At 37.6% G+C, this 25703-nt stretch overlaps 1 protein-coding gene and 1 pseudogene across 1 annotated transcript; both read left to right on the top strand.

The window, feature by feature from the left end:
- Nucleotides 1-577: 577 nt before the first annotated feature.
- On the top strand, nt 578-21835 carry LOC123635521 (cystathionine gamma-lyase). The gene is made up of 12 exons (XM_045547752.1): nt 578-909; nt 3677-3758; nt 5132-5227; nt 6985-7094; nt 9130-9261; nt 13397-13454; nt 13839-13916; nt 15005-15157; nt 16962-17083; nt 18171-18223; nt 20872-21010; nt 21259-21835. The coding sequence occupies exons 1-12, from the start codon at nt 742-744 to the stop codon at nt 21283-21285; spliced, it is 1218 nt and encodes a 405-aa protein (XP_045403708.1). The 5' UTR covers nt 578-741; the 3' UTR covers nt 21286-21835.
- A 2677-nt stretch (nt 21836-24512) lies between these two features.
- LOC123634702 lies at nt 24513-24901 on the top strand (annotated as a pseudogene).
- The last annotated feature ends 802 nt before the right edge of the window (nt 24902-25703 follow it).

Here is a 25703-nt window from a genome sequence, read left to right as displayed (position 1 = left end):
AGAAAAATAAGCCCCTCACTTCTGTTTCAATCATTGTAAGCACTAGGTCATTACAAAGTTCAGTGTATTTGCGATTAATGAGAATCCAAGCTGAAACTGGGCTTTTGGGCCACTGTTTTGTTAACCAATCTCCCTATTGTGGTTGGAGTTTGTCAGCACCGCCCTCAGGACAAAGGGGTAGGGGTCAGGGGCACGGACCGCGGTAAGAGGGGCTATTTGCGTGGTCTGTTTACAGTTACCCGCTTTCAACACTAAGCCAGCCTTTCTCCACATCTCGGGCGAGCCTCCAGCCTGGGGTTGCACTAAGGCCCCTGAGGCTCGCAGGAGCCAACAAGGCAGCTTCCCCGAGGGCGGTACTAAGGAGTTTCGCCCGCAGGCACTGAATACCACGTGGGCGCAGCAGCTCCAGCTTCACTCCACTTTGTGCTCTGGGAAGGGCCGTTGCGGGGCGCTCCAGGCAACGCCTCTACTGCCAGCCAATGAGGAGCGGAGGCCGCGTCGGGTCTTCGCTGATTGGGCTGCGGTGGCTCCGCCCGCGGTGCTCGCGAGCCTCCCGCCTGGTTAATTAAAGGCTGATCCCGAGAGTCGGAATGACCGGCATTTGTGCGCTCGCAGCCGGCTGCACTCGCGGTATTTAGCTGCCTTTCGTCTGATCCGTCTGGCTTTCTCCAGCCCTGACTCCCCGGTTTCGTTGTTATATCTTCCTCGCTCTTTTCCTCTCTCTTGCTTTCGCGGTTCAGCATGCAGAGAAAAGATGCTTCCTCCGACGGTTTCCTGCCGAGCTTCCCACGTTTCGCCACGCAGGCCATCCACGCGGGCCAGGATCCGGAGCAATGGGCCTCCCGGGCTGTGGTGCCCCCCATCTCGCTGGCCACCACGTTCAAGCAAGAGGCGCCGGGCCGGCACTCGGTGAGCTGGGTCTGTCTGGGGCAGTCCAGAGTCGGGCGGGAAAGGAGATACGGCTTTTAAAATAAAAAGGCACGTAAATAATTTACAAGATGATTTATAAACTTGGAAGGCAACCGAAAGGATTTTTCTACCCTGTAATTCTTGCAGTAAAGCTTTGTATTGGTTGGGTCCATGGAGGGAGTAGTTTGTTCAACTTGCCATATAGATTTGGACTGAAATTCATGTGATTTTGGCAAATTTGCATTTAAATACTGAGGTTCATAACTTGTTTGAATTACCTTGAACAGCAAAAATTTCAAAGATATAGTAAGGAGTCAGCTTAAAAAATATTAGAAGTCTGATAATTTGCCTTGAATTAAGATCGTTGCCAATAGCTGTATTAAGTGATTACTTTGTGTCAAATATATACATACATATATAGTATCATGTGTATTACATGTATTGTCTCATCTAGTCCTAAGAACAACCCCATTCTGAACTGAATTCTCATTTTAGTGATGAAATAGCTGAAATTCGGGATGTTAAGTAAATAGGTTAAGGCTAGTAAGTGGTGCAGCTGGAATTCACACCTGCTCTAGAACCCCAGACTGAGGTGCTAGGCTACACTATGCTATACTCCAATAATGGTAGTAGTAATTTAATCTATTGCATCATTTAAGCAGTGTGGCTTAGTGATTAAGAGCGCAAGTCATATATTGAATTAACTTTGAGCACGCTCAGTCCAAGCCTCAGGTTGATCACGTATGAATGGGGATGATAATAGTACCTACCGCATAAGTTGTTGAGATGTATGTAAAGGTGTATACTACATGATAATAACATGGTAGTTTGGTTTTTCACGACATTCACATTTACAAAATTCCATTTGATCCTCACAACAACTAAGTAAGAGGGCCAGACAGGTATTATATACCTGTTACAGAAAAGGAACTGGCCCAGAGTCATACAAAAGTGACTTGCAAAGCCTGGAAAAAGAGCTTTGTTAATCACATAGCTTTTTTCCTTCTGATGGCATACTTTTGATGGATCTTGGAGAATTTAAAAGTTGCTGAGGTCTCTAAGAAATTAGTTAACCTCTGTAGTTCCACAACCTTGGTTATGCTTTGAAATCCACTTTAGTGTGTTATGTAAGGTGAGCAAAATTCTTATAGACTTAGCCTTACGTTTTGTGAGGTAGAGTTGTAAGGGAAATTCTACAACTGGTTTGGAATACTCTTATCTATTGTATTTTGGAGTAAAAAATGTGAACCCAATCTCTCTTGCATGCATAGTTTGTTCCTGGTGTGGGGTTAAGTGAATGTGTGGCTGCCCAGGCTTTGGAACTTATTATAAAAGTTAACCATTGAGGTATGATAGTAAGAATTAAATATTCTGAGAAAGCCAGCAGGGATGTTTAAATCCGCAAGACTCTGCTTAATACCTTTAAAGAAATCAGTTAAGATGACTAAAGGGAATTGTAAGAGCTCAGTGAGAAATACGTAACTTACCAGTTCCTTTGGAAAGCCATTGAATGGGTGATGCAATTTGCTACTGAAATGTGCGTCTTTTCTCCCTATAAATACCTGCAGTGAATGTTTATGGAAACATGGGTACCTTTCTGTGGCAGGAGTCATATGAGTGCAAGCATTTTTTTTTTCTGTTTGGCAGGTACAGCTGCAGGTCATGGTAAGGAGGTGATGGTGAGGAGTGGAGAGGATATACTGGAGCCCTGTGAAATATGTCTGTTCAGTTTGTCAAAAACAATCAAGCATAGCGACAAAACTTTTAAAAATTATTATAACTAATACAGGGAAGTTGTGATTCAGAAAAAAGTGTAAAAAGTCATTGTGTTTTGTGATGTGCTAAATGAGGCAGGGAGAGAAGATATAGGATTTTTAATCAATGTTTAAATCCTAGATTGGAATTTTGGCTTTGACACTCCCTAGGTACTATAATATTTGGCTTCACATTCTTCAAAGCAGGTCATGAGGATTAAATAAAATTGTTACCGTGCAACCAGGTGGGTCATGCTGCCCGTTACACTGAGACAGCAGGAGTTGCAGCAGAGAAAGAGTTTAATATTGCAAGGTGCCGAGTGAGGATATGAGAGAAATTTTTCAAGTCCATATCCTTGAGAATTTTGGGTATAAGATTTTTTTAAGTGGTTTGGTGAACAAACGGCTAGGGAATTGGGTCTGCTGATTGGCTGGGGATGCAATCATAGGTTTGGGAAGGAGAAATTGTCTTCTTGGCTGAGACAGTTCCTGGGTAGAGGGTCGCAGGACCTGTGGGATCAGTCTCATGCATGGGCACTGGTGTCATTGTTGCCAGTTTGTGCCCCTGAATGCCAAGTCCAGAAGATATCTCAAAGATCAGTCTTAGGTTTTCATGTTATCTATGGAAGTGACTGGGGAAGTCATAAATCTTGCTGCTGTCAAGGATACCTGACGCTTATCTCATTTTATCCTCACAACACTTTTATGAACTAGATACCTGTATTTTATTCCCATTATACAGATATTGAGATTGACTCTTGGAAATGGTCAATAATTTACCCACTGGCATGCAGCTCATAAGTGGCAGACACAGAATTCTAATAGAGTTTGACTTTAGACCTCTCCACACCACTACATCCATAACATTGCCACGTTTCTGTCTAATGGCAGGACATATAATGACTAAAGAATAGAAAATCATTACGGTAGGATGAACCTGTAGTTATGGAGATGTCTACATTGGGACTCTAACAGTAAATCTCTTAGGATTAACTCTAACTTCTTTTCTTCAGGGTTTTGAGTATAGCCGTTCTGGAAATCCCACCAGGAATTGCTTGGAAAAAGCAGTGGCAGCCCTGGATGGGGCTAAGTACAGTAAGTAGTTTCCATTTCACAGTCTAGAATTCATTTTTAAATGTACTGAGAAAATCATATGACTTTAAAGGGGAAAGTTGAAAAAGAAAAGAAAAGAAAAAAAATCCCTCCTGCAAAAAGAGGCACAGAATGTAGAACTGTAAAGAAATAAAGATTTGCTAGTTCAAAATTCTGATTATATTTAGAATTGGAATTCTGTGCACAAAGTCCCTCATTTGGTATAATCTGCATATGGGTAATCATCAGGTACAAATAAATATGAATAGAAGCAAAATGCCAGCATTTACTATTTAGTTTTCATGTGAATACAGTCTTCATCTGAAACCTCAGTACAAATAGATAAAAATGAATCTTAATAACACTGTCTGTGAGAATATAAACTTTCTTATACTCTGGTTCATTCACCTGATAATTTGTGCCTCCAAATAGAACCAAGATATGCTCTCAGAGATTAAAAATTAACTCCCTGAATCTTTTTTTTTCATGAAGGGAGTAGATTGCTGTTAAACTGGCTTTGTATTTTATATATAAATGATACTAAATAAGGGGAGGGTAGCGAATAGAAAATAAGAGTCTTATGTATCCTTCATGATTAAATTTATCAGACAGATCTCAGGTCTGATTTTGAGTTTTGTTAAAATATTTGCTGAATTGTATATCCATATAATTAATGAAGGAATTGTGTCTTTGGTGTATTTGTTATGTTTGAAATTTTTTAGTTTGATATTTTAAAACTATAATTTAATTGGCAGTCGTCCTTTTATCTCAGACTTTTTAAAAGAATTATTTCAAGTATTTCAGAGAATGTTATAACCAAGGCAGAATTGATGTAACACAAAAGTCCTTGCCTACATTATATATTTTTTATCTTGAAGATATTTTATTCCAATTTAGGTTTTTTTTGAAACTGAGTCTCACTTTGTTGCCTAGCTGGAGTGGAGTACAGTGGCATCATCATAGTTCACTGCAACCTCAAACTCCTGGGCTCAAGCGATCCTCCTGCTTCAGTTTCTAGAATAGCTGGGACTGCAGGTGCACACGACCACACCTGGCTAATTTTTGTATTTTCTGTAGAAATAGGATATCGCTCAGGCTGGTCTTGAACTCCCGGCCTCAAGAAATACTCCCGCCTCTGCCTCACAAAGTTCTGGGATTATAGGCGTGAACCACCGTGCACAGACAGATATTTTATTCTTAAAATAGAAAGGGAGATTCTGTAATGGTATTTATCAGAATATCTCTGGCAACTCAGCCATGAAGGCTGTCCTGTCAGCAGCCAGAGGGGACATAAAGTAATGCAAGTAAATACTGTAGGTGTTTTTTAACCTATAGGTCCAACTTTTTGGTTTACTGTAACTTGATTTTTGTTTTAGGTTTGGCCTTTGCTTCAGGTTTAGCAGCCACTGTGACTATTACCCATCTTTTAAAAGCAGGAGACCAAATTATTTGTATGGATGATGTGTATGGAGGTAGGTGATCCCTCTCGTTCATACTGTGTCAACTGGTATTTTAAAGATAATAAAGTGAGTCCTGAATTATATTAACAATGTTGCCAGTATTATGGATTATTTATTATCTCTTAAAGATATGATGGACACTTCTATGCTGTGTCAGGCTTGGCAAAGGAGGAGCATAAACACTCAGTGTCCATGTTCTGTAACTGCTTGTAAGAGAGGTTGTTTAATTAGAATTCTATTTATGTGTTAAAAGGAGCATGTAAGACTTGATTAACTTTCAGACATACTCTGCTCTGGAAAAGATAATGTTTAGAGAGCATGTTCTAATAATTTAAAATTTTTACCTGCAATGAAGATGAATTATAACTCAGACAGCTCAACCCTACCTATGTTCTTCCCCCTTTTATTTTTTGGTTTCAGGGAGCCTTTTGAAAATTTGTTGCAAGCTATGGACTCCTTCTCCCCAAAAATGTTCTTAAGACTACACCTAGTATTTCACATTTTAATTTTCAGAGTTGCACAGATTGACCCCTTGAAGCCCATTCATGAATCCACATTTCAGAACTTCCATTCCAAAGAGATTAAATGTTAGCTATTTAAAGTGGGTAAGTGGGGAGAAGACAGACTTGCTCTCACTTTAAACAGGACTGATTTTTGTGTTCAAAACAACTGCAAAGAATTTTGCAAATGTACATATATATTTCAAATGCTTCCAAGTAATTAAAATGATTTTTAGAGGATTATTTTATGTGTTTCCTATCTGAACAAAAAGTTAAATATCTAAGTTCTTCAAAGGACGAGATTTACTTTAATCATTTTATCCCTCAGAAATTTGCATGGTGCTTTGTATTTTATCTTAGGTCCTTATCATAGTTTGTTTAATTGAAATTATAGAAAATCTGAAATCTTTAGATACTTTTATAATGTAGTATAAAAACCTCATGCCACATATAGGTACTAAATCCTGAAGATTGTTGGTTTTTAAAAATTCTTTATGAGCTTTTTCAATCTTACATTACCTAAGGTCAGTCCATGTAATATCAAAAGTCCAGTTTATCTTTGATGCTTAGAGTGTCTTTCTCGCTTTCTGTTTTTTGGCTATCAATAATAGCATTTTTTCCATTAAATTTGCATATATAAAAGTCAAATCCCTAAGGGTGTTAAGAAAAAAAAAATTGTTCGAAGTTGAATGATTTATCTTCTTTCACTATAAAAATCTAGTAGTTTGATTTACATGGTCTCTTTAGTCTATTAAAGCTTCTATAACCACGTAAAAAAAATTGAGAAAGTACAAGGAATAGTAACCAATTCTTTTCTATTACCAAAGTATAAATAAATAAAATTTATTTTGAACATTTAATCAACATTTGTTCATTTATTTTATATTTAAGTTTTAGAAAGAAATTCTTAAAAACGATATTGATGTTTCAGGGAGCATGCGACTTAATGGTTGAAAAGTAGACATTGAGTGTTTTGAGAAACATGTTCTGTTTCATGCCACTTGTTGTGAATATCTAATGTGTTTTATTTGACTCTTGAACCTTAAGTTTAAAGTCCAAGCCCTTCATCTTATATTATGTACCTAACGTAAAAAAAGAAAAAGAAAAGAAAGAAAGTCCAAGCCTTATTATTCTTTATTATATTGCTTTTAGTTGCATTTTATTGGTGACTGAGAGTTTCTTTTATTTCTAAAGTGTTTATACCTGTAGGGAACAAACATTTCTTAATACAATGTTCTTTCAATTGTATCTCATTCTCTTCTGCCTCAGGTACGAACAGGTATTTCAGGCGGGTGGCATCTGAATTTGGATTAAAGATTTCTTTTGTCGATTGTTCCCAAACCAAATTGCTAGAGGCAGCAATTACACCAGAAACCAAGGTAACTCAGCTAGTTTTAGGTTCTGCCTGTTTTCCTTATGATGTTTTGTTTTCATGATTTCTGTTTATTAAAGTATATAATTTAAATTGTATCAAAGAACAAATTTTATTGGAAGCCACTGGAAATGCCACAAAGATTAAGATGGGTCTGACATCTCCCAGGTATCATTGCATAATAGTTAGGTATGTGAAATCTGGAGTGGAATTCAGTTCTAATTCTGTATTATAGTTGGTGTATTGTCTCAGGCAAATTATTTAAGGAAAGTCTCAATTTCTTCATTTGCAAAATGGGGATAATTGTATCTGCTTTTTAAAAAGGTGATTGTGAGTATTAAATGAGATAATGCAAATAGAATGCTTAGTACAGTACTTGCACACATGGTAGTTGTTAAAAAATTTCCAGCAAAGATACACACTTCTAAATTGTATTATCAAGCTAGTATTGGTAACAGAAGTTATCACAGAGATTGGATTATAGAAAAAGAAGGTTGCCAAACTCTAAAACTCTAAGCATAGTGTTTTTTTCTGTGCTGTAAGAGATGCTGCTACAAATAATAGAAGTAGAGAATGGTCCACAAGCAATCTTTAGCCTCCATCCGGGGAAGCTTGTATGCTACCGGAAGGTGTTTTATGCTTGAGTGAATGGCATATGTGATATTCTTTCTTGTAACCTCATTTAAATTCTGCGTGGGTAAAAGAAGGAATAGTGTCTTTTATAAGTCAGCCTTTTCCAACTATTTGTTAATGATTAAAAAGTTAGAATTGTACCCAAGATTATGTTGCAGTGAACGCTAAAAAATGAACATGTTTTCATGTACAAATAATTACTTTGCAGATTAACACGGGTAAGCTTTTGGTAATGAAGGATTGTTTTCAAAGGAACTTGTTTTTTTATCTTGCTTTGGAGAAAAGACACATTAAAATAGCTGGTCTAGTCTTTCTCAGGGAAGAATGTAAATTGTGAGTATATTAAGCTTGTCAACACAACTTTATATAGTGGCTCTTTACTGATTTGAATTAATAAAGTTTTCCCCCTGAAATATCATGTTCATCATTTGTAGTAGAATTTTTAAGTCTATGCAAAGCCTACTTCGTATATATGTATTTATTTTTATTACTCATTTTAATTTTTTTATTATCACTAGGAATAATAATGCTTACCATGAATAATTTTTATAAATTCTTTAAATATTTCAATATTTTTATAGAATATGAATTACTGTAACCACCTTACCTTTTCCTAAGTAAAACTCTAGAATAGAAAAAGTATTAAACCAAATCTCTTGCCCATTTAAATCATAGGTAATAAAAAAAAGAATCATGAATTTTTTTTAAAAAGACAGCTGTAGATAATGTAATTCAATATAGTGGCATCTTGTTCAACAAATAAAATTCTCTTCCTTAGTCATTTCAATAACTGTCAAGCATCTACTATCTGTTCATGCCTGAGTTGTTTTAGGTTTTGAGATATACAGATAAATATCATATTGTCTCTTTTTAAAGTGAGCTATAACCAGGTTTTCTGTCACTTTTCTCCTTCAGTCTAAAGCCGATGCTCTTCTAAAAGCCATAGTTACTTATTTTATAGTTTCTAGTGCATTTGGCATTACTTAAGTTCATATTAAAGACATTTTTGGCATCATAGGGAGAATCCTTTTTAATGAAAAGTACAGGATGTATTCTTACACAATCTATGTTATTCATCTTTGAGAATAAAATTTCTAGACACTGAGCTATGTCTTTGGAAAATAATTAGAATAATTTAGCACTTTTTTGCTTATGCACACATTATCTCATTTGATACTTACAACAACTCTGTAAGTATTACCAACCCCATTATATAGATGAAGAGGAAAGTTACTTAGCCTTGGCCTCTCAGAAATTTGTAGGAGAGGTGAGGATTCATATTTGAACTTTTCAACTTCATCATCCCTGCATTTCCATTATATAAAGTAGCCTCCCAGATTGTTACAATATATGAGATGTATGTTCAAGTGTATTTTTATAAACTATTGTTATTTACTGAATGATTTTAGCTTGTTTGGATTGAAACCCCCACAAATCCCATCCTGAAGATGATTGACATTGAAGCCTGTGCCCATATTGTCCATAAGCATGGAGACATTATTTTGGTTGTGGATAACACTTTTATGTCAGCATATTTCCAGGTAAATGAAAATAAAATTTTTTGACATGATTAGTAGAGCAAACATATGTGTAATTAGTGATAACTTCTGTCACATTGTGATCAAACTCATGAAATCTTTATTAGACAAAGAATTAAATTTGGACCTTTCCTAGTATTAGTTAATATCCTTTCAAAACTATGTTATGTCTTATATGGTACTTTGTGTTTTTTAAATGTAGTGTCAACTCCTTCTGGTTCTCTTAGGATGTGTGAACTCTGAGGACATATCCTAAGATTATGTGATTATATCTGCCATTTCCATGTACATAGTAGGCATTGCCTCTTTACGTGTTGATAATAAATCAAACATATTAGTTTTTAGTCACATCTCATATATTTTTATATATATTTTAAAGGAAAGGCTATACTCATTGATATCTCACTATATTCACACATATTATTTCTCTCTTTCCAGTTTTTCTTCCCTTGGCACCTCATAGATTATGCCTAGACCTTTGTATCTTTAACTTATTTGTATTATGAATTGCTATGTCATTTGTTTTACATTATAGCTGTATTAATATTTACATAAATATATTGCTCTTATATTAGTCTTTTTGGGCTCCTATAAGGAAATACCATAAATGGGGTAGCTTATAAACAGAAATTTATTTCTCACAGTTCTAGAGGCTGGGAAGTCCCAGGTCAAGGCACCAGCAGATGCAGTGTCTGGTGAGGGCCTGCTTTCTGGTTCACGGATGACATTTTCTTGCTGTGTTCCCACATGGTGGAAGAAACAAGGCAGGTCTCGGGGGCTTCTTTCATAAGTGCACTAATCCCATTCCTGAGGGGTGTACCCTTCTGACCTAATCATGTCCCAAAGACTTTACCTCCTAATAACATCGCACTGGGGATTAGATTTCAGTGTCTGAATTTGGGGGAGCACAAACATTCAGACCATAGCATCTCCTTTTATACTGTCTCCTTTCCTACCTACCTCTCTGTATTTGTTTCCCCCTAAGACCGACCCTCCCATACATCCTTCATTTCTTTCCTTTTTTCTCTGTTTTTAACCTAGGTTCTTCCTCTTTTCTGTTTTGCTTTTCTTGACAGATCATCTTGGCATCTCTCTCTAATTGACTTGTTGTCTGCCTTTTCCCCACTGGTTCTCCCTCCCTTTCCTCTGAGTACCTAACTCTGTTTCCTTTCCTTGTTAGGAGTTACCTTCTCCCTGCTCTGTTCTTCCTGCTTATATCTTGTCATACTTAGTACACTTCCTGTAGTTCATCTTTATTCTGCAGAGTTCCTGACACCCAGCTCATTGTCTCCAGCTCTTCAATTAGGCGAGTATTTATAGGTTCAATTGTTTATATTTATCCACTTTGATTTGGGTCCCTAAAGTTGACCCAGGCTGTTGCCTCCATGTGATAGAGTGACTCCCTGGACAGTTTCCATAAACCTGTCCCTTACCTCTTCCATTTTATTTGAAGGCACTGTCATGCTTTAGTTTCCTTTCCTGAAACATACTTCCTGGCTGCAATGAATTCAGAAAGCTTCATGGGCCATTTGCCTTTGGCTCATGCTATATATTTGGCTGCTGCTTGTATCAGGTCAAGGAATCTGTTTCTAGATGAAAATCCCCTGCCATCATCTATTTGTCCCGGGTAATATTCAGTATAGGATTTTCTATCCCCACTTCTTAACCCATATGCCAGTTACATTAGGCCAGTTAATAAAGGATGGCTTTAGCTGAGTCACAGTGAGTCCTGTGTATTCCCAAAAAGATTGCTTGGATTTTTTTAGCGTGGCCCCACCCAGGTTACTCACCAGGCCTGGCCTTCTTCCTCCTTTTACCGTCACTAAAGTAGGTCCAGTTTTTCTACGTGTTAGAGGCCCATATCATTGTGCTCATACCAAGGATTGTAATTTGCTTTATTTCGACTTGAGTTCATTCCAATTGCATTAATCAGAATCCTGTCATCTCTGGAGAGCCTTGTATATTGTTTCCACAAAGCAAATCTCCTCCTGAAAAGGTCCTCTCATTGTCTTATCTTCACAAAAACTAAATATATTCCCATTCTTCCCTGCCTTTTTTCTTCTGAGTCTTCTATAATTCTCAGAAAGGGCAAAATGGACACACCAGTACAAAATTTCAGAGTAGTGGCTCCGAAATCAGGCAGGCTGGGTGTGAGTCCTGGCTCTATTGGCTTGTTAATCTGAGGGAATCTATCTCATTTTTCTTAGTCTCTTTTCCTCATCTATACAATGAGAGCCTAAGGTACTGATTTTATTTGGTTAGGTAAAGTATGTTGTGCAGTGCTTCACTGGTTTATGTAAATATTTAGCATGGTTCTTAGCACATAAAATGAGATCAACAGATGTTAGTAATTGGTTTTTATTTTTCCTTCTCTTTTGGCCATACAGTTTACAGACATTAACACTAGAAAAGACCTCAGACCTCATCTGCTTTGATCCCATCACTCTAGCAAAAGATGGGCAAACACATGCAGAGAGTTCTTTGGGCAATACCTTAGTTAAAACATCCTGTTTTTTAAACACGCTAACGGAAAACGTCCCATCACCACCTACACTAATATCTTCCAAAGACTAAATAATTCTACTGAAATTAAAATACACATATACTTTTATGTTGAAGAACATGTTAATGGAAAGAAGTTGATAATATGTTAAGTTGGTAAGTGAAGTATAACTTTAACTCTTTCTGTGAACAAAGACATTTAAAGACATAAAGATAAAGGATGAGCCTGGAAGATATTATGTTAAGTGAAATAAGCCAGGCACAGGAAGACAAATACTTCATGATCTTATTCATACATGGAATCTACAAAAAGCTGATCTCATAGAAGTAATGACTAGAACAATGGTTCTCAGACACTGGGAGGGGAAGGGGAAACAGGGGGTGGGAGAGGGTGGTCAAAGTCACAATTAGAGACGATGAGTTAGTTTTGGTGCTCTTTTGTACAGAAGGGTAACTGTAGTTAACAACCAGGCATTGCACATCTCTATATAGGTAGAAGAGAGGATTTTGAATGCTTCCCCCCACAAGGAAATGATAAATGTTTGAGGTGGCAGATATGCTAATTTCCCTGATTTAGTTATTGTACAATGTATACATGTATTGAAATATCACATTATACTCCAAAAATATATATGAGTATTGTGTCAAATAATAATAATAATAATACAAAAAGAGAAACAAAACAAAAAACTAAAGGATTAATTTGTAGGAAATCAGGTGGGAGAAAACAATCCGAACAAATTTCTTTATAACTGACTCTACACATGGCAAAACCAGTATAGGTATCTGTGGGGGAATTGGTTCCAGGACCCCCCCCAAGGGTACTAAAATCTGCAGATGCTTAAGGCTTTGATAGAAAATACCATGGTGTTTGATAGAAAATAGCATAGTATTTGCATCCTCCTGTGTACTTCAAATCATCTCTAGATTTCTTATAATAACCTAATACAGTATTCATGGTATATAAATTGTTGTTATACTGTATCGTTTAGGGAATAATGACAAGGAAAAAAAAGTCTGTACATGTTCAGTACACACAACTATTCATTTGTTTTCCAAATATTTTTGATCCACAGTTGGTTAAATCCATGAATGTGGAAGCCGTAAATAGGGAGGGCTGACTGTATAGTAAAAGTAGTTGCGATTCAAGATTAGGATAAACCAAGTGTAAATAATCATAGCATACATCATAAGGTTTTAATGATTTAAAATCTAAGCGGATTAGTTTATACTTACTTAACATAAAAATTGCTGAATGTTATGTTAACTTGTTTATGAGTTTAATGAGTCATAAAATACCACTGTGTCTGCTGTAGGTAATAAATTTAAGCACTGGTCCGTAACTGCTATAAGGAAACAGATCTGGGAGACGTGTTGTCCTGGTTCTATCTGCTATTTCCACACAAATTATGCTTTCAGATTAAATACTATGTCCAATACTTCATATTTTTGTTTGGTGGGAGAGAGGAAAGGGGAGGATAATATCACAGATCCTGGAAAATTTTAAGATGTACATATTTTTACCAAGATAGTATTGATTAGAATAAGAATGGAATTTACAATTTCAAATGGGCAGGTTATAAAGCATATTTTAAATGGTTTATCACTTAAAATAAAAAACTTCTGTTTCTTTTAGCGGCCGTTGGCTCTGGGAGCTGATATTTGCATGTATTCTGCAACAAAATACATGAATGGTAAGATATGTACAGTCTACACTTTGGACGTTCTTTGGCGTGGATTGGTGAAAATAGCATGGGGGTTGACATTTTGATCTCCTTTCTTCTACTACTAAGTAGGTTTTTTTTTCTGTGACTTGTGTAGAAAGCAAAAAAATTGCACTTTGATTATATGTAAGATTTCATTTATACTAGACAAAACTATGCTCATGATTTATGAGAAGAGGATTAAAATTTACTGTAAAAGATTGTGCTTTTATGCTGCTGACATCTTAAGAAGAAATATTTAGTTTTTGTATGATTTTGATTTTATTGCTTCAAGTAGAAGTCACATTTTAGAAATTATAAAATAAAGAATAAATATAAATTGTTTTTAACCTAAATGTTTTTGTTTTGTTTTAGGCCACAGTGACGTTGTAATGGGCTTAGTGTCTGTTAATTCTGAAAGCCTCCATGATAGACTTCGTTTCTTACAGAACTGTAAGTATTAAAAAGCCCACATTCCTTCTCATGCTCCCAGTGACTACATTTCACATTTGTACTCACATTAAATGTTGTGAAGTAATAGCATTCTGAAAATTCAGGAAAAAATTAGAAATAAAAGGAAAAAATTCTGAGTTTTAGAGGAAAGTAGAAAAAATTGGGTTATAAAAATATAGTTATAGCAAAGCTATATGACATGTCATAAGGAATGAGTTTTGTTATTTCATGTTCATGTTAATTTTAATCATAATTTGTAAAGCCTAAGTGAATTTTTAGTTTTAAGACAATGGATTTTTTTCTTTTTGTAAAAAACATTTGAAATGAGGATATAGTATACTATACTTTTTATATGGAATGATGGTTAATTTTAAACAGCACTTCAGATATTATATAAACTTACATTTTCCAACAGACATCTAAATACCATTTACTGTTTATATTGTTTAGCTTATCTCAAGTGTGGATAAGGAGTTAACCATTGCAATATGACAGATAACATGAAAACATAATTAGGATTAAAAATACCCTTTTAGGTAATAGCTATTAAAGTCACAAAAAGAGACACTGAGGAGGGAAACCAAAACTTATTGCTTGATAAGTGTCCTTTCATTTAGAAAAAGTAGGAATAAGGTATGTATTCAGGAGCCAGGTGGAATCATCAGCTGCTTTAGACAAAGCTACATAGAATGCTGGTAGAACATTTAGTAATAATAGGAGTTGAACTGCTATTTCTCTCTGTATGTTGTAATAATTTTTCTAAGAAATATAAAGTTAGAGTATGGGCAGTATGTCATTTCATTAAAATCATAGAAAGGACGTTTTATCTTCATCTTTGAAAAGTTCGTATCATCATGTTTTTTCTTACTGTTTCAGATATTCATTTCTTCTAATTTTAAAGTAATTTTCTCTAAGCATATTTTATGTTTCATTCTCACGTTTCTGGTTTGATATATTTACCTCCTAAAACTCAAGCGCTGAGCTGCGTAGCTAGCTTCTCAGAGTCCCTATAATGAAAGAGAAAGGCCAGAGAATTTTCTGGGTCCCACCCCGCCTTCAGACTAACCCAAGATGTGCTCATTTTGCAGCTCTTGGAGCAGTTCCATCTCCTGTTGACTGTTACCTCTGCAATCGAGGTCTGAAGACTCTGCAACTCCGAATGGAGAAGCATTTCAAAAATGGAATGGCGGTTGCCCAGTTTCTGGAATCAAATCCTTGGGTAGAAAAGGTTATTTATCCTGGTATGTTAATTTGATTTCTAAACAGATATGTCTATACTGGGATTTTAACAGTTATGCTGAGCATCTTATTTATGTAACATTTATTTGTAAGTTAGGTAATTTCATATATCGTTATGTTTGTCATTTATTTTTGAGTACTGCCATGTGTCAGTCTCTGTGGTACTAATGTTCTGTAAACTCTGTGGCCAAAACAGAAGGACAGGGGGCCGATGGGAAGGTCCCGGGATGACCCAAGCGCACAGCATTCATTGTGCGTCAAACCTCTCTGCCAATGACAGTCTGCACTTGCAGCCACTGCCCAGTGCCAGCACCACCGCCCAGCCCCACCCCAGATCGTCAGGCACCAGACTCTCACAGGAGCAGGCAACTTGGATCCCTCGCCTGAGTGGTTCCCAGTAGGGTTCGCAGTCCTATGAGAATCCAGTGATGCCACTGATCTGACAGGAGGTGTAGCCCACGCGGTGGTGAGAGCTATCAGGAGTGGCGGCAAACCCACCTGCAGCCTCCCTGGCCTGATGTTGCCTACTTCCTGCTGCATGGCCTCGGGCCCTGGGGTTGGGACCACCGTGATAGAGGTTTGTCCTCATTGAGACTTGATAATTTATGTGCCAAAATTCCCCTGAGGCTCTCTTCCTTTTTGAATTCCCTCAACTTTCCCAGCATCTAGAATTGCTCCTGTGGAGTTAGCGGACTTATATGCTACTCTTTGAATTTATTTTATGAATCCTTTAAGCTGGGGTGGTCTTAAGGAAATAGTTTTTTTAAAAATCCTTTTGGAGTAACTAACGAGCTTTGTAGTCTTGAGTATACAGGAGAATTAAGATTGGCCCCTGACTGCAAGGAATTTAGATACACCAAGCAGAGACACTTATGAGATGAAATGCCCTATTTGTATTGTAGGTAAAGAGCTGTGACTGGTGTATATTTTGGATGGAGGGAGAAGGAAGAGTTTTGAGCTGTGTCCTGAAGAATGGGCAGTATTTGTTAAAAGGGCATGGACAGGCCAGGCATGGTGGCTCACGTCTGTAATCCTAGCACTCTGGGAGGCCGAGGCAGGAGGATCACTTGAGGTCAGGAGTTCAAGACCAGCCTCAGCAAGAGTGAGACCCTGTCTCTACTAAAAATAGAAAGAAATTATCTGGACAGCTAAAAATATATAGAAAAAAATTAGCCGGGTATGGTGGCGCATGCCTGTATTCCCAGCTACTCGGGAGACTGAGGCAGTAGGATTGCTTGAGCCCAGGACTTTGAGGTTGCTGTGAGCTAGGCTGATGCCATGGCACTCTAGCCTGGGCAACAGAGTGAGACTCTGTCTCAAAAAAAAAAAAAAAAAAGGCATGGACAAGGCATTTCAAATTTATTCAACCTGTGTTTATTAAAAATAAAGTTGGCCCTGCCAACTATGGGCCAGGCTTTGCACTAGGAACTGGGACCAAATTATTATCAAATGAAATGGATTTGCCCCCATGGAGCTAGTCTGGTGCATAAGACAGATATTAAGCAAGAAATGACAGAAGGATATAATTAACAGGGGGAATCTAGGTTAAAGAGACAGCATGTGCAAAGGCCCTGGGATGAAAAGGTTGCAGTGGCGCTGGCAGAAGGAAAGCTGGAGAAGGTACAAAAGATAAGTCAATAGGAAGCTGGAGAGAGACAGGGGCCCACGCAAGTAGTCAGATGGGAGCCTGCCATAAAGCTCAATGTTAGGCTTATTTGCAGTTTCTTTAAGAGGACGGTGAAATTTTTTCCCCCAGTGACATGTTTGACTCTGAAATACGACTTTTATTCTACGTTGTGATTGCAGGGCTGCCCTCTTATCCGCAGCATGAGTTGGCAAAGCGTCAGTGCACAGGTTGTACGGGGATGGTCACATTTTATATTAAGGGCACACTTCAACATGCTGAGACTTTCCTCAAGAACCTAAAGGTAAACTTTCAGAATAGTTTCCTAAATTGTAGAGGTAAGAACTCCTTATAGCAGTTCATTATCTCTCATGTCTAACCAACCCAGATAATGTTTTTGTACCTGCAGGTCACACCCATAAACCTCTGTATCATGAATTGCATTGGGTTAAAAAAGACTTCAACACCAATGGCACAGTGGCAGACTTCTAAATATGTTCATTTGCTTAACTGTGCACGTACTACAATCAGTTTGAGAGGGCCAGAATGTTTTAATGTACTGGTGTCCCAGTTTATCTAAAAGTAAACCCCATTTTCAGATGAAATCAGTGAAACCTCAAAGTAGTGTGTAGATAGTGCACTGCCCAAAGGCTGTTGTGAAATCCAACCTGCCAGTGGCTTTCCAATCCCTGTGCCTTGCAGGCTGCATCTGCCTGGGTTGAGAAAAGGGGAGGCCTTTGTCTAATTGTCACAGAGGCAGGAGGCTCTTGGAAGAGGGGCATGTGTAACTTCATATACTGGGCTTACCTTAAACTCATGCAGTTTAAATAGTGCAGGAATAATAAACAGAAACCTACCTGATTAGTCAAAGCCCTCCTGGTGTGACCCAAATTTGATACAGTTATGAGAGTAATTTTTAAAACATTTGTAAAAGGTAGTGGCAGTTAATACTAAATAGAAAAGCTTTGTGGTTTTTTTTTTTTCTTTTTTCCTCTGTCAGTGAGGAGTTAAATGGATATATTTAATAAGTGATAGTATTAACAAGTAAGTTTATATAACTTGGCAGACATTTAAAGATTTTTGTGTTTATATAATAACCACAGAAGCAGGTGTCAAATGTAATAATTTTGAGGTTCTGGAGCTCATATTAAGTATTACTTAAGTATAGAGCCAAATTAGGAAGATATAGGGGTTTCACTTGGATCAGGTTTTAATGTTTTTAATAAAAGTTTAAACATACTATATGTAATTGGTGAAATCATTGTTATGGACTTTATTTTCATCTTTTCTCTGAGTTTCTTGCCAGGGCCATTTTATTAAAAACATTTATTTTTATATTTTAGTATTTTTATTTTACTAGAAGATCTCAATTTATGTTTTCTTTTCTATAGTTATTTACTCTGGCAGAGAGCTTGGGAGGATATGAAAGTCTTGCTGAACTTCCGTAAGCATATTTTTGTTTTTCTCAATATTTTAAAATTGATGCCAGGTTTAATGATTGTTTGGAAAGGGAGTATGATAAAATCTGGGACATTTTAAGATATTTAACAATAAGAATATCATGGCATTAAGTGATTAGAATGGAATGTTACCCAGTCAAGATGCAGACCCTGATGAAATCTAATGGTGGGCTGCTTGTCAGTAAGCTGTGTCCTTCTAAATGTTGATTCCTTCCTCCTTCTGCCTGAAAGAGCTTCCAGCAGTAAATGTATTCTAGGATCTCTGACCTCTGATCCAGGGCCTATGTTCTATCTACTTGGCCTTGGAGTGGAGATTAGAAACTTTGTACTGTACCCAAAATGAGTGGGATTAATAATTAATGATTATCATTTATTAATTTCCTATCCCACCAAGCATTCCTGATCTATATGTTGCCTTTGCTGTATGCTGCTATGACAATATATTGTAATTATTGCAGGAGTAAGTCACCATCATTGCCTAATAACTTTCAACTGTACTCAATGCACATGGTATGTTTCTGTGCTTTCATTTTCATGAACATTTATGGAATAAATTATCTTGGCAGTGTTGTGTTGAGCAATGTCAGGGATTACCAAAATTTAGGCACATTTTCTGCTCTCTCATAGTAGTTTATAGTTAGAGGGAGAGTCAGGCAATCTCACACAGTTAAAATATATATGATGCCCCCGTAGTGATTTGAAATAATTCATGTAACACAGGTAGCTGTTTTGTTAGTCTTTCCAGGAGATGCCTGCTAGTACGTCTTGATGCACAAGAGGGCACACTAAGCATATATAAAATTGGTTTATGTTTCATAGTAATGAAATGTGTATTACTTTAAGACTGTCTTCTTAAAAATAGACTTCTCCCAATTATTTAGGGATTTGGTTTAAAGCTGTGTGGCCCTCAGACACTCCAGCTTGGGTGATCACCGTTTTGCCCGTGGATGAGTGGATTTAGGTCAGGGCTTGTCTGTTGTATCAGCCTTCATTCTGTGCCCCCAACTGTGCTGCACCTAGTGCAGCATTGCAATAAGGCAGGGAGAAAGTGGAGCCAATGTGTATTGGCTTAGTCTCCCAGCCTAACAGAACATATGACCTCTGTGACCTTAGAAATTTAGTTATCATCTGTAAGTCTCAATTTTCTCAGTTGCAAAATGTGGACAACATTGTACATAGCTCTTAGGATTGTTGTGAGAACATGGGGAAAAAAATCCCAAAGCCTTGGTTCATAGTAAATACCCAATAAATATTAACTACTATGAATGGGTATTTTTTATTTGGCATCTACTACATTTCAAGTACTTATAAGTCCTTCATGTAGGTTCCTTTACTTAATGCGTGTGACAAACTTTTTGATAGGTGTTATCCCCAATTTTTATCCATTTTTAAAAAAATGATTTAATGCATACAAATCACCTAGCAGAATACTTGCCTTATGGTAAGCACATAGTAGGTGCTATCTGTTATTTTTTCAGAAAAAGAGATGGGCACCGAGAATAGGTGGTAACCTTTACAGGTGCACAGAGCCAGTATGTGGTGGGGCTAAGATTCATACTCAAGTCTATTGGTCTCTGAAGCCTAAGTTCTTACTTCTACATGTATACTCTCTTGTATGGAATTAAGAGCCTGCCAGGGCAGAACATTTTAGGGACGGTATTTTTGTGTAGAAACTTCGTTAGAGTGATAAAGGAAGATATCCATTTACTCAGACCACAAGTGAGATTTTCTTTCCATGGGTCTGAAGTAAGATAGGAGACAGCAGCTTAGGCGTTGGTTTTTCTGGTGATGTTCAGGGAAAGGAAGAGTGTTAGTTGCAATATACATATTGGGGGTAAGTAAGACTATAAGCCTCTCCTCCATTATGCCTCAGCCCACAGAGATTTCTCCCTGCCATGAAGTCTCGCAGTCTTTTTGTCCACTTGTTTGGCTTTCTCTGTAGACCATTTTGTTTTGTGAATTGTCATGGTCTCAGCTTTGTTACCCAGGGTAAAGAAATTATCTCATTCTTCTTGGTGTCCCAATTCTTACTACAGTGCCTGACACATAGTAGGTGCTTTACCCTTACACATGTTGATAATGGTGATGAGTTGCTAGACAGTTTGGCAAATTCTTGAAGGCCTCTATGCCGTGGGTTACATGCTGGGGTTCCTGACGCTCAGTGGTTGCTCCTAGTGCTCCTGGGTTGTCTTTCCCTGATGTGCCTCACAAGGTCCAGTTCCCGATTGATCCAATGATCCAGAGAAAATAAATTCTGGCAGGCTTGTGTTCCCGGAGGCCTCTTATCAGTAGCTGTCCAGCAGGTTGTTCATAGGGTGTGTCACTTCTGGTCAAAGCCTCATTTAGGTAAGTGTTGAAATCTCCACACTGGAGGCTATGCCTGTCCCTCCTGCATGGGGGTGCTTGGCAGGGACCTTCAGTGTCTAGAGCTAGTCTACCTTACCAATGGTATAAATAGGATTTTTAAAAATCTTGGTTTTCACTTAAAATCCTGATTAGAAGAGATAAATTTCATGATTTCCCATTGTTTTGCCTGTGAAAAATTATATTGGTATGAAAAATTTGACATCTGTGAATTATGCCACCACTGACACAACATAGTGATCAAAAGTTTGCTCATGTCTCCTTCCAGGGCTATCATGACCCACGCATCAGTGCCTAAGAATGATAGAGATGTCCTTGGAATTAGTGACACATTGATTCGACTCTCTGTGGGCTTAGAGGATGAAAAAGATCTACTGGAAGATCTAGATCAAGCTTTGAAGGCAGCAGTAAGTGTGATTATTTGTGTGTGTGTGTTTCATCTTGGGGGTGGGGATCAGTGTATTTATAAAGCGTGGTGTCACTGTGAACTCTAAAGGTTTTCTCTTCCTGTAATGGCCAGGGTATGTAAATATACAGTGAATTCAGTTGAAGTAAAGGTTTAAAGGATGGTCGTGTTCAGAGAGGACTTTTTGAGGAGGTAAGGGTTTTGCCTACAGGTTTAATAACATACTTTTCCTGTTCCTTGTTATTACAGCACCCTCTGAATGGAAGTTGCAACTAGTATTCCAGAACTGTTATTACAAGCTGCTTCCTGAGAAGATAAAATCTTCTGAATAATTTAATGGATGATTAATGAGTTTTCACAAAATTTTCAAGTGAAAATTTTAAGGCACCTCATTACCTTTCAGAACTGTAACTTTCCAGGGATCATTCTTGTTAGAAACAGTTTTCTGTATATCTTATAATTGACAGGTCAATTCTGTTAATATGTTTTTGTTGATTTTACTATATATTTGCCTCTGAAGGAGGTGAGACTTGTGCTGCTTTTTGGGATCATGGTTTTTTTTCCATAGTCTAAGACTTATTTTGATCCTGTTTACAATATGATGGTAATTCATTTTTGATGTTTCATGAAGAATTTAAATTATTAAATGAATATTCTTAAATCAAGTGTGATTTTTGCATATTGTTGAAAAGAGCATTGAAGGCAGTGGTTTACACTTAATTATCATAAGCCAAAAATCAAATACTTGAAAAATCTACTGTGGAATCCTACTGATTTAAGTTTGTACTTAATATATTTTAAAAAATAAATCTAATTATCAATTGTATCCCATTGTGACATTCCTATATTATGTGGCATTATCCTATATTCCTGGGTCCTTTTAATTCCAAACATTGCTCTTAGAAGTTTCAGCTTCTTATGTTAAATTTTATAAGTTCAATTAAGTAACTATCATTCCCAAATTTTAGTGTTTGTAGATTGGTTATGAATGCTATTGTTTTCTCCCCCTTCTTGGAGGATGTTTGCATGGAGAAGCTAGACACAGTTTAACTAACAATAAACAGTATGTCATTGGCTGGCGGTGCATGTTTGGCTTTCTCTGGTTGGTCCTAAGGTGGAAGCAGGGACAAAATCAGGGAAGCTGTCGGTCATTAATAGTTCCTGGCCATTTGGGCCAATTGTTGCACAAGCTATTGTTTAGCTTCCTGGATTGTCACTAGAGATAGCAGTCTGAATTCTTGCCATTCTGATTTATAGCAGGCTGACCTCCTGGGTTGTTTATTGTCAGTAAGGATGTTGATTTCCTTGGTTGGTTGCTGCAGGTTGTGGGTCAAAGTTTTATTTTTACATATGGTTTGGCCATTGTTCATTTGTATATTCATTCTCTCAGGGCTTCTGGAGAGCAGTAAGTAATTACCATTGTTTTAGTCAAGGTTCTCCAGAATAACAGAACCAATAAGTTCTGTGTGTGTATGTGTGTTTACAGAGAGTGAGAGAGAGACAGAGAAAGAGATATTTTAAGAATGGCTCATGCGATTGTGAAATCTGTGGAGCAGACTGTTAGACTGTAGATTTACCTAAGAGCTGTTGTAGTCTTGAGACTGAAATCTGCAGGGTAGACCAGCAAGCTGAAAATACAGGCATGGGTTTGTTAGGGATGACAGGTGCAGGTTGGCAGTGCTAACCACAGAAAAAGAGGACAGGGGCACAAATGAGGAGGCTAATGAACATTTGGAACCAAACCTACAACAACAGGAATTTGAGGTTAGGGATTTTTCCCAGCCATGAAAATGTTGCACAGAAACTAGGAGCTCATGTCCAAAAGTAACTTTTTTCACTTAACATACGTTAGCATAGTAAAAATCACACCCACTAGCGCCATAACAGTTTACAAATGTCATGGCAACCCCTGTAAGTTACCCTATAGGGATAAAACTGGGGAGGGCCCTTAGCTCTAAGAACCCTCCACCTTTTTCCTAGGAAAATAATATTCCACCCACCATTTAGCAAATCGTAAGGTGTAGACCTAAAAGTAGTGTGGTAGACCCCAGTATCTTCTCCACTTGAGGAGGCAGACACATTTCCCCTCAGGAAATGCCCTTTCACTTTCTATTCTATGCTGAAAAGCCTGCAATAAAGCTGCTTGTGTGGAAGCGCTAAGTAAGTGTCTGTCATCTCTCACTCATGTCAGCCCTGCTTGCGATTTTTCCAAGCAAGGAGCTAGAGAACCAGTGCAACACCCTTCAAAAAATCAACCCTGACAGATTCTGTGTTGCAATTTTGAGGCGGAATTGCTTTTTCCTAGGGAAACCTCAGTCTTTGCTCTTAAGGCCTTCAACTGATTGGATGAGACCCACTCGCTTTATAGAGGCTTAACCTCCTTTGCTGAGTCTATTTATTTAAATATCAATTAAATCTAAAAAATACCTTTATAGCAACATCTAAACTGGTGTTTAACCAAACTGTGCACCACAGTTAACTTGTAAAGTTAACCATCACGACCATGTTCTAGGCACTGTGCTTCACTGCCTGAGAAAGTACCATTACGTTTATTAGGGTTTATGGGATTTATCTGCAGCTTTTGGTTATCTGCAACCACATCTGCCTCTGTTAACATGGTTCATACTGAGATGATGACTCGGTGTTAGAACACTTTGCCCTGCCCCCTTCATAAAGTCTATCTGGCTTTGTAGAGGGGAACAGAGCTGGACAGCCACAGTCGGGTCAGCTTAGATGAGGTCAGGATTTCAGGACACTATTTTCATGGAGTTGGGTGTTAGGGAACTGTATGCAAAATTCGATTCTACCATTGTGTTCACTATATTCACTTCGAGATTCTAAGAGTGAGACTAATATCTCACACCAAAGCCAGTGGGCACTATCTTAAGTAAGCACACAGCTTCTTGTTTGTATTTTATTCAGCTAAATGCCACTTACGAGAAAACCTTATTATAAAGACTGTAAAGTGTTAACATTTGCTTGTGACTCAGTTTGTTCACGTATTTGTACCTGAGAGCTTATTCATAACTGATTTCTGGCTCTTTCAACTTACATCACAAAAGAACTGGAACTTACTCTTGTAGTACATTTTCTTCTAGTTTTTCAGTGAATTCTATTATAGGTAAGATGGATAAGATGGTCCATTATTGGAATTTTTTTGCCAAAAAATACTGGCTCTGAGATGTGACAGGTAAATGAGAAAGTAACAATAAAATCTGGAATATCTCTTAAAAATTAAGACATCCGTTTTAACAACAGAGCAGCCTTAAATGACCTGATTCCAGAGAGGAGCCAGGAAACAGCCGGGAACTACAAATTTATTTTGTACAAAGATGGAAATCTTAATGGTGTTTTTGTAAAGTGAGAGTGATATGATCACTTAATTACTCAGGTGGACCTTAAGAAAATTTCAGAAAAAAAAATAAATAAGTAAAGCTTTGGTCAATGTGCCCACCATGTCCTTGGAGAGAGGCTGAGGTCTGGCCCCAGGTACCACTGTGAAGATGTGGGTTTCCTTAGTCTGAGCCACTGTCTGGGCTGTGAGCAAGAGGAAGCTGCAGCCCACCTGGGCCGCCCTTACCCTGACACCTTCAGTAGTAAACGAGATAAAACAACTTAAAGATAACTCTGGGCAGGTAGGTGTGAAAGTCGGTGTCTGTACCAGAGGCTGTAATGGCCTTTCTTACACTACAGCATATACAAAAACAGAAGGAGATTCTGATGAAGAAGTTGCTCAAGATGGAGTCAGAGCGTTCATTGACAAGAAAGCGCAGCTAACATTTTTAGGAACAGAAACGGACTATGTTGAAGACAAATTATCCAGTGAGTTTGTGTTCAATAACCCAAACATCAAAGGGAACCTTGTGGCTGTGGGGAAAGGTTTACTATCTGAAACCTCAGGACTCCCCTGGCTATGAGCTCCAGGAAGAGTTGGGGCTTACTGAAGAAATCATGTGACTGTCAGCTGCTTAAGGTGGGGCTGCCTTGTAAGGCAAATAAAGTGATGCATTTTGAAAAAAAAAATAAAGCTTGTAATGCACTTTAGAAAAACACAAAAGGGAACACAATACTTCATAACAAATTGTTCACGGAGGCCAATATCAAAAGAAATACAAGAGTTGGTAAACGTGATTGAAATAAATGGCATCAAGGAGTAACAAAAGTGTTATTCAAAATAAAGAAATTTCTCTTAGGAATTATCCAAAGACAAGTAATAGAAAAAAAAAAAGAATTTCCATTTCTATAACTAAAGAAATCCTGATTTTATTTACTTGAAAATAGAATACACACATACTTATAAAAAAATAAGTGCAATAAAACATGAAATTGCTTTTGGGATAGATATTGAGGTTTGTTCAAAGAAACAATTGCTGTATTTCATTTTTATTTTTATTATTTTTATTTTTTTTATTTTTTTATTTTTTTATTTCAGCTCATCATGGGGGTACATAAGTTTAGGTCATATACATTGTCCATGTCCCGCCCATCCCCCCGAGTCAGAGTCCCAAGCGCATCCGTTCTCATTCTCCAGACAGTGCGCCTGGCACTCATCATGTAGTCATACCTCCATCTCCTCCCCACCCCCTCCCCGGGTCTGCACCTTCAAGCATGACCATTCCCCAGAGGGTGTGCAACGCACTTGTCATGTAGGCATACACCCATCCCCTCCCCCCACCCCCCATCCTAGTCTGATA

Source organism: Lemur catta, chromosome 3 (assembly GCF_020740605.2).
Source record: "Lemur catta isolate mLemCat1 chromosome 3, mLemCat1.pri, whole genome shotgun sequence".
Taxonomy (NCBI): Eukaryota; Metazoa; Chordata; class Mammalia; order Primates; family Lemuridae; genus Lemur; species Lemur catta.
This window is presented reverse-complemented; position numbering and strand designations above follow the sequence as displayed.